The sequence below is a fragment of the Geospiza fortis genome, unplaced genomic scaffold (genome assembly GCF_000277835.1).
Source record: "Geospiza fortis unplaced genomic scaffold, GeoFor_1.0 scaffold148, whole genome shotgun sequence".
NCBI classification, from domain to species: Eukaryota; Metazoa; Chordata; class Aves; order Passeriformes; family Thraupidae; genus Geospiza; species Geospiza fortis.
Window position 1 is genome coordinate 9,380 of NW_005054655.1, and position 8,316 is coordinate 17,695.

The 8,316-nt window shown below is 59.0% G+C and overlaps 2 protein-coding genes across 2 annotated transcripts in view; one reads left to right on the forward strand and one right to left on the reverse strand.

Annotated features, from left to right (window-relative positions):
• Positions 1-1,113, forward strand: part of PRADC1 (protease associated domain containing 1) — a 4,714-nt gene extending 3,601 nt beyond the window's left edge. Inside the window, exons 5-6 of the mRNA XM_031064915.1 lie at positions 17-66; positions 594-1,113. Of these exons, the coding sequence (XP_030920775.1) occupies positions 17-66; positions 594-714 (171 nt within the window). The 3' untranslated portion in view covers positions 715-1,113. The remainder of the gene's footprint in view (positions 1-16; positions 67-593) is intronic.
• A 266-nt stretch (positions 1,114-1,379) lies between these two features.
• SMYD5 (SMYD family member 5) lies at positions 1,380-8,310 on the reverse strand. Its single transcript, XM_005430587.3, has 12 exons — positions 8,213-8,310; positions 7,502-7,641; positions 7,176-7,297; positions 6,482-6,551; positions 6,223-6,327; positions 5,713-5,775; positions 5,489-5,559; positions 4,217-4,323; positions 3,938-3,994; positions 3,599-3,693; positions 3,267-3,337; positions 1,380-2,761 (listed from the first exon to the last, which is right to left on the reverse strand). Exons 4-12 carry the CDS (start codon positions 6,545-6,547, stop codon positions 2,623-2,625), a joined length of 774 nt encoding a protein of 257 aa, XP_005430644.2. The 5' UTR covers positions 6,548-6,551; positions 7,176-7,297; positions 7,502-7,641; positions 8,213-8,310; the 3' UTR covers positions 1,380-2,622.
• Between the last annotated feature and the right edge of the window lie 6 nt (positions 8,311-8,316).

Genomic DNA, 8,316 nt, shown 5'->3' on the forward strand with positions numbered 1-8,316 from the left:
TCTCCCTGCTGGGCAGGCTGGGGTGCGTGCACGGGTGGGACAGCTCTCCCTGCTGGGCAGGGACGGGTACATGCTGGGCTGCGTTCCCGGGTGGGACAGCTCTCCCTGCTGGGCAGGGACGGATACGTGCCCAGCTGCCTTCCCAGGGTAGGACAGCTCACCAACAGCCGAGTGACAGCCTTGTCCCACACAGCAGGGAGGTTCAGTTCTGTTAATTTAGGGTGCTCAAGGGGAAGGGGAAAATGCTGCTGGACCATGGAGGGGAGAGGGGTGACAGGCACCCAGACCAAGGGGAACCCAGGGGAAACCCACCAGGATCACAAACGGGAGGGGAAATGCACTTGGATGAGGATGCAGCAGGAAATGCAGTGGAGCTGGGGCGCAGTGATGGGAAAGGTACCTGGATCAGAGGGGAAATCCAAGGGGCTCAGACCCCAGTGAGAGGAAATGCTGAAATGTAATAATTAATCGAGCTGGGTTCAGTCGTGGTTACTGGGCAGAGTTGGAGCTGGGCTGTGGTTTGTGCTGGGGTCTGGCTGCACCCTCCCAGCCCTGGCAGCTTGGGAACAGCTGTCACCCCTCCATGCCCCCAGGTACATGATCAGGCGCTCCCTGGAGCAGCATGGGCTCCCCTGGGCCGTCATCTCCATTCCTGTCAACGTCACCAGCATTCCCACCTACGAGATGATGCAGCCCCCCTGGACCTTCTGGTAGCAGCAGAAGGCTGTGGTGGATCAAGGACTTCCTGGTGCATCCCAGGATCTTGCCCGAAGGACCAGGTTTGAGGAAAGGATCCCAACATGCTCCAGAGATCCTGCTGGGCTCGGCCACAGGGAGATCTTTCTGCTGGCACCGGTGTGTGGCAAGGGCAAACACCAGTGCCAGGGGGAACCTTGAGCCTGGCACCGAGCTGGGACTGTGTGGGAGGGAGGTGAGGGCCCAGAGCACTTCCCTGGAAACATTTGACCTTGTGCTGCTGATCTGGAGGGATGCAGGACTGGCAGGGATGGGGGGAGAGCGGTACAGGCTTGGTCTGTACCAGCAGGGCTCACCTGATGTCTGTATATTTTTGTCTGAGCTAATGAAGTCTGAGTAAGTTTTAGAGAAAGGGAAGTTTCTCTTTTATTTCCAGCAGTCAGCAGATGAAGGGATAAATCTCATCCTCAAATTTTTTCCTAGTAAAATTCTCCAAGTACCTCCTGCAGCTGGGCAGGGCTCGGTCAGAGCCTCACGGGACAGCACAGCCACCAGCAGGGGTGGGCTGGTCACAAATCCACTTGCACAGGTGTCTGTTCCCTGAGCCCTGCGTCCCCACAGGACCAGCCCCTGGCTCACAGCCCTCTGTGCACTCAGCACCCAGCAATACAAAGCACAGGTCCCAGCTGTCACCAGTCTCGGTTTATTAGGAACACTGAAGGGGATGTGGCCCGGGACGGCTGGGGACAAGCAGCAGGAGGCAGGGCTGGCGCTGATGGCAGTGCCACAGGTGTGCCACCCTCGGTCCCACAGTCCAGCTGCCACGGACACGGCAGGAACACAGCTCCCCAAAATCCATGGAGGGAGGAAATAACCCCGGGTGCATCCCTGACCTGCTGCCTGTCACTTGGAACCGTTGTCCCTCCAGCCACATGGTCTGCACACAGGGACAGCGCTGTGTGGCCTTGAGGGTGGCACATGGGGTGGATGACAAGGGGACATCCGGGGGGCCACTCTGCACTGGCACATCTCCATGTGGGAGCATTGGGTGCAGGGAAACACCCAGCACATGCTGCATCCCCAGGCACATCCTCATCCCACAGCCGGCTGGAGGGAGGGACAACTCCCTCACTACAAAAGCCAAAATGTCTTCTGGATTTGGGATGACACCCCAGCCCATGTGAGCTCCTGGCCATTCTCCATCCCCACAGGCTCCTGCAGTCATTGCCCGGGGCTCTGTGTCACGGGAAGGATGGGCCGAGCTGGGAAGGAGGTGTCTGCAGGGTCAGTTCTGCTCCCCCTGCTGGACTCTGGGCCACCCTCCGAGGCATCCCCTGTGAGATCCTGCTGCCCCTCACTGCTGGCCAAGGCATGGGATGGAGGATATAGAGGGGCCCCAGCTCCATAGTGTGTAGATAGTGCTAATATAGACATTAAATAGTACCCTCGTGCACAGACACAGGGACACACACACACACACATTCCCCTCGTCCCTGCAGGGTGGGAAGGACAAGCTCCTCCACATCCACAGCCTGCATGGACACAGCAGAGCCACCTCACAGGTGACCAGCTGGTGTCCCAGGGGCTGGCTGGATCCCACTCTCCTCCAGCCTCCCCTGCAAGCATCAGCCAGCCCCACCGGGAACTGGGATGTGCTGGAGGGACACTGGCTCACAGCTTGTCCTCGCAGGGAGGACAGGGACAGCCTGACACACACACACACACAGGCACAGGGACAACACGGACAGGCGGGAGCAGGGCCTGCCTCCGGCTCCCGGGTCCCCTGCTCCAGCACCTCGGCACGCGGCCCCGCCCGACCCCACAACACAACCCTGTTCTAAATTAAAGCTGCTGCCTCTTGGAGGAGCCTCCAGGCCCTTCCCTTCCCGTCCCATCCCTTCCCTCTCCTCTGGCCCGGGGCCAGGATCACACATCAGTCATCTCATCCTCCAGCTCGGCATCGTCTGTCTCTCCTTCGCCCTCCTCCTCTTCGTCCGACGTCACGTCAGCGTCGTCAGCTTGCGCGAGGCACTTGGGACACGAGCAGGTGAACAAGTAGTTCTCCCTGGTAGGTGGGCAGGCAGGAGACAGACATGGTGTGGACACAGCTACACTCCCACACTGCTGCCGGGCAGGGCTCGGGAAGAGAACAGCCAGGGAGGGGCTCAATGTGTCACACCCAGAGCAGTCTGGGGGCTCCATCCTGCTGGCTCCGCCAGGGTAAAGGTACCCCGGGTGGAGAGGGGTATTTCTCAGCCCCACAGGGGGGATGGGACAGGGGGACAGTGACCCCCAGCAGGAACCTCTACCCTTGAGGGACAGAGAAGGAAAAGGAAGGGTCTGCAGGTGTAAGCCTGCAGAGAGAGGGAGGGACCCAAATCCTACAACACATCACAAGGAGCTCGAAGCACCAGGAGCAGCTTGTCCTGCACACACCCCCAGCCCACTGGAGTTCACAGCAGCCCGTGCACAGCCACACCCCAAGGCACACACAGCCCCGGGGTGGGGATGCTGCCCTGATGGATGTTTGGGGTGGCAAGGGGTGTGAGGTCCCCCCAGGCAGCCCCTACCTGAGTATCTTGTTGCGGCTGTGTCTGCTCCGCTCCCTCTGACAGCAGTCTAAGTAACTGATGCAGATTTCCTGGCAGCAAACAGAAATGGGAGGGGCTCAGAATCACTCCCCATGATCCCAGAGCAGCAGGAGTTCTCCCAGTCTCTCTCAGAATCAGGCAGAAACAGGGGGTGTGGCAGCCCCTACATGGGATGGGGATTGAATTCCTCTGCCAAGATGATGCAGGACACAGGAGGTTTTGGGGCTGGGGTCCATGGAGGATGTAGGGGACACAGGGATGATGCCAAGGTGTGATGTCACCTCAGGTCCACCCAGGCCCTGCTGTCTCACCTCTCCTGCTTCGATGTCCTCCAGAGCAGTGAGATGCAGGAGGAAGTTGTTTTCTGGGAAGGATGTCTCAGCATTGGGGATGCAGCTGTGATTACCTACGGGCAATACAATCTCTGCTAAATGCCTCAGTGGCTCCTGGAACCACATCACATATGAGTGCATCCAAGGCAGGAGTGGCCATTCCACAGCTGGGCAAAGTGCCTGGGAACACTGAGAGCAGTACCCATCACACCCACCCCATCCCATCCCACAGATGGCAAGCACAAACCCCTTCCTCCAGAGAAAGAGGTGAGCCAGCCTAGCACGGGACATTTCCCTCGCAGTCCTTATGCTACTTACAGCAGCTCTGCAGCACGTAGAGCCCTGATCCCTCGCAGTTGAGGAACTCTCCCGACTCTGCAGCACAGAGAGAGGGGTTAGAGCTCTGCATGGTCCCTTCCAGCTCTTCCACACACAAGCACACAGGAATGTCCATCAACATGAACACCCACAGCCAGCAGGGCCTGAGTGCTGCAGGGGGATTTCCCAAGAGCCTTTCCCTGCCACGGGAAGGGGATGGAGGGCAAAGACTCCTACCCCGGGGCTGCCTGCCCTGTCCCTGCACCCCCAGAGGCTCACCCTTCTCAATGTCCTTGTAGAGCTGGTCGATGAAGGCGTCCAGCTCCTCCCGCTGCAGCATGGGCAGGTCCAGAGCATCGCACGCGTGCACCCACTGGCTCAGGGAGCTGGGGGAACAGGGGACATGGCACAGTGCCACAGGGCTTGGGGAGCAGTGGGACAGTGGCACAGGGCTTGGGGAGCAATGGGACAGTGACACAGTGCCACAGGGCTTGGGGAGCAGTGGGACAGTGGCACAGGGCTTGGGGAGCAATGGGACAGTGACACAGTGCCACAGGGCTTGGGGAGCAGTGACACAGTGCCACAGCGCTTGGGGGGCAGTGACACAGTGCCACAGTGCCTGGGGAGCAGTGGGACAGTGACACAGTGCCACAGGGCTTGGGGGGCAGTGACACAGTGCCACAGTGCCTGGGGAGCAGTGGGACAAGTGGCACAGTGCCACAGTGCCTGGGGAGCAGTGGGACAGTGACACAGTGCCACAGGGCTTGGGGAGCAATGGGACAGTGACACAGTGCCACAGGGCTTGGGGAGCAGTGGGACAGTGACACAGTGCCACAGGGCTTGGGGAGCAGTGACACAGTGCCACAGCGCTTGGGGGGCAGTGAGACAGTGCCACAGGGCTTGGGGAGCAATGGGACAGTGACACAGTGCCACAGGGCTTGGGGAGCAGTGGGACAGTGCCACAGTGCCACAGGGCTTGGGGGGCAGTGGGACAGTGCCACAGTGCCTGGGGAGCAGTGGGACACTGTCACAGTGCCACAGGGCTTGGGGAGCAGTGGGGCAGTGCCACAGTGCCACAGGGCTTGGGGGGCAGTGGGGCAATGACACAGTGCCACAGTGCCTGGGGAACAGGGGACATGGCACAGTGTCACAGTTCCTGGGGAACAGGGGACATGGCACAGTGCCACAGTGCCTGGGGAGCAGTGGGACACTGTCACAGTGCCTGGGGAGCAGTGGGACAGTGCCACAGTGCCTGGGGAGCAGTGGGACAGTGACACAGTGCCTGGGGAGCAGTGGGACGGTGCCACAGTGCTGTCAGAAACAGCAGAACATTTTTACACTCCCACAGTGCTGTCAGCACATGGTGGGACCTCGCAGTGGAGATCCAAGGTGGCTCTGAGCATCCAAGGTCTGGCAGAGGGATGTGAAAGGTCTGGACACAGCCAAGATGAAGTTTTTTTAAGTCTGCCCCTCTCTCCCCATCTCTAAACGCAGCCATTGACATTGCACATCTGCACTGGCTGGCAAGGAGCACCCACAAAGCCCCATTACCTGGTTCCTATGCCTTGGCCATTGGTCCCAACGAGGGCAAAGAGGGATCGAAAGCCTTCTGGAGTGAACCACTGCAGAAGGGACAGACAGAGGAACTGAGGAGCCTGCAGGAGCACCTCGCTCTGCAATGCTTCAGGGAGCTTTGGGGGAAGCAAGGGACCAGCAGAGTGCCAGGGAAGCCCTGGCCAACGCTCCTGGGATGTCTGGGAGGCAGATCCACTCACCCTGCTGAGATATTCATCATAAAGAGCCTCGGTGAAGAGCAGGCGCAGCAGCTCCAGCTGGCCCTGGCAGGACACAGAGCACGGTCAGGGTGGGGGTGCCATGGGTGCCAGCCCTGGGCTGAAGCTGAGCCCAGCCCAGGCCAGAGGCTCTGGAAGGATTCAGGCTCCCCAGCCTGCCCGGCATGGCTGGCATGGCTGGAGGCTGCTGCCCTCACAGCCGTGAAATCCACCCATTTAGCAGCAAAAGCCACCCACTCAGCAGCTAAATATCACGCTGTCCCAGCCCACAGCAGGAACATCTCCCCCACAGGAAGGAGCAGCATATCCCATGAAAGCATCACAAGGCCAAAACCCTCTAAGCAACCACTTCCTCACTGTCAGGGCCCTCCCTTTTAGCCTGGAGTTTCCAGTGTTTCCTATCCCTGCGGTAATGAGGCTTTTGCATCTGTGGGCTCACAGACACAGGCAGGAGAAGGAAGGCTCCAGTACTGAAGAGCTGCTGGGTCTTACCTTAAATTTGTCCCCCAGCAGCTTGTGCACAATCTCCTCTTCTTCATTTGCTGTCTTGTTGCAGAACTGGGAGAAGGCCTTGATCCACCACTCCTTGTCTTTAGCCTGACAAAAGAATCAAGCAGAGGCATTGCACCAACACCACTTTCCTCCCCAGCCCAGAGAGAGGGAGGATTGTCAGAATAAATGCTGAGAAAGCCAGGCCAAGGAAACCTTGGGAGTAACATCCACAGTGGGATGACAAAACCACCCACCGTACCTGTTTGATGGTGGCGACCATCCTGGCCATCAGCATGATGCTGGAGGTCTCTGGGGGGTAATGCATGTTTCTGTGGGATTAAAATGGAGAAGAGATGAGCAGATCAGGCCTGGCATGGGAACAAAAAGCTGGAGAGAGGCAGAAACAGCTGCCATAGGTGTGGTCAGGCCTGCACTGATCCAGCACTCCAAAGTGCTCAGTGCAGCATCGCTGTGTGGGGACCCAGTGGAGAGAAACGTGCACCCACCTTCCTGCTCCACCCATACAAACAATCCCCCTCCATCCTGCTCACTCTGATGGGGCTTGGGATAAGATTTCAGTCAGGGATGTTGCTTATCCCCTCTGGAAGCATTTTTTTTTTGAAAGCAGGGACAGAAATGGGTCCATGGGATGCTACAAGGAGGATCTCCCAGAGGCTGGAGATCTGCAGGGATACCATAAACCTGCAGGAGTGAGGGATGTGCATAGCTCAGCACTTTGCAGCTCTTTAGTGGGAGAAAGATAAGGAGTGCTCAGCTGTGTGTCCAAACCCTTGGGCTGCCAACATGACAACACCTCCCCAGGAGAAAGAGCTGGGCAGTGTCCCATGGCCTCCCTCACCCTCCAGCCACCTTGTGCAGGGGTGCACAGCAAGGAGCCAGCCCAGGAGAGCCACCTCCCTTGCCTGTGGAGCCACAGGCAGGTCAGGCCCTACCTCCATGCCTCCTGCAGCTTGTTGAGGGGGTGTGTGGGGTCGTCCCGGGACGGGCCGAGGCACAGGACCTGGTGGTACTGCTCCAGAGCTGCCTGCCTGCACTCTGCACTGCAGTACGTCACCTAGAGCGAGGGGACAGCACTGGCATTGTGGCACCAGGAAAAGGGGCTCCTAGATCCAGCTGAGCCAGCTGTGCCCTCTCCCTGACCAGCAGAGCCCTGCTCTTTGGCCCATGGCATGGAAAGGCAGACAGCACAAGAGCCCAGCTGGATGGGAAGGACTCAATGATCCCAAGGAGGGCACAGTCCCTCCTGGCAGCCCCGTACCTGGCAGCGGGGACACTGCTGGTGCAGGTCCTTCCTGATGCTGCACTGCTCTGGGTGAGGCAGCACCAGGGAGCTCTTCCCCAGCAGGCGCTGGGCGTTCTCCTCGGCCGTCTCCAGAGCCCGCAGGCAGTGATCACAGGCTGTGGGGCACAGGAGGGGTGGGTGGAGGGATGGATGCACGCATGCATGCATGGATGATGGATGAATGAAGGGATGAATGAAGGGATGGATGGATGGATGGATGGATGGATGGATGGATGGATGGATGGATGGATGGATGGATGGATGGATGGCACAGGAAAGCTTTCAGAAAGCAAAGGGACCAGAACCCAAGGCAAAGCAACATAACTGGTACCAACACAAGAGAGGAACACGGGGACGGGGCTTGGAGCAGCCTGGGCTAGGGCAAGGTGTCCCTGCCCATGCTAGGGATGGAATATGATCTTTAAGGTCTTTTCCAACCCAACCCATTCCAAGATTCTTATGGTGGCATCTGGCACATTCCTCCAGAGCTGATGGAAGTCACCATCCCTCAAATGACACCTGAACTTGTCAACAGTTTAGTGCAAAGGCAGAAAAGGCAGCGGGACCATCTTTATAGAGGCACCAAGACAAACCCAAACCCTTCCCTTGGAACCCCTGCTGCCCCGCGGTCACCCCACCGGGACAGGTGACAGGGATGGGGACACGCCACCAGCGCCGGCCGCTCACCTCGGTAGTTGTACAGGGCATTCCAGAGGAACTGGGATGACACCACCGGCCTCTCCACGAAGACTGTTTCCCCTTTGCGGATGTTTCTGGTGGCGAACAAGCCC

Coding starts and splice junctions, on each gene's coding strand:
- SMYD5 (XM_005430587.3), bottom strand. CDS start 6,547: ATGCATTACCCCCCAGAGACCTCCAGCATCATGCTGATGGCCAGGATG. Junction 3,995..4,216: donor CTACAAGGACATTGAGAAGG/GTGAGCCTCTGG, acceptor TCTGTGCTGCAG/AGTCGGGAGAGTTCCTCAAC. Junction 2,762..3,266: donor AGCCGCAACAAGATACTCAG/GTAGGGGCTGCC, acceptor CCCACCTACCAG/GGAGAACTACTTGTTCACCT.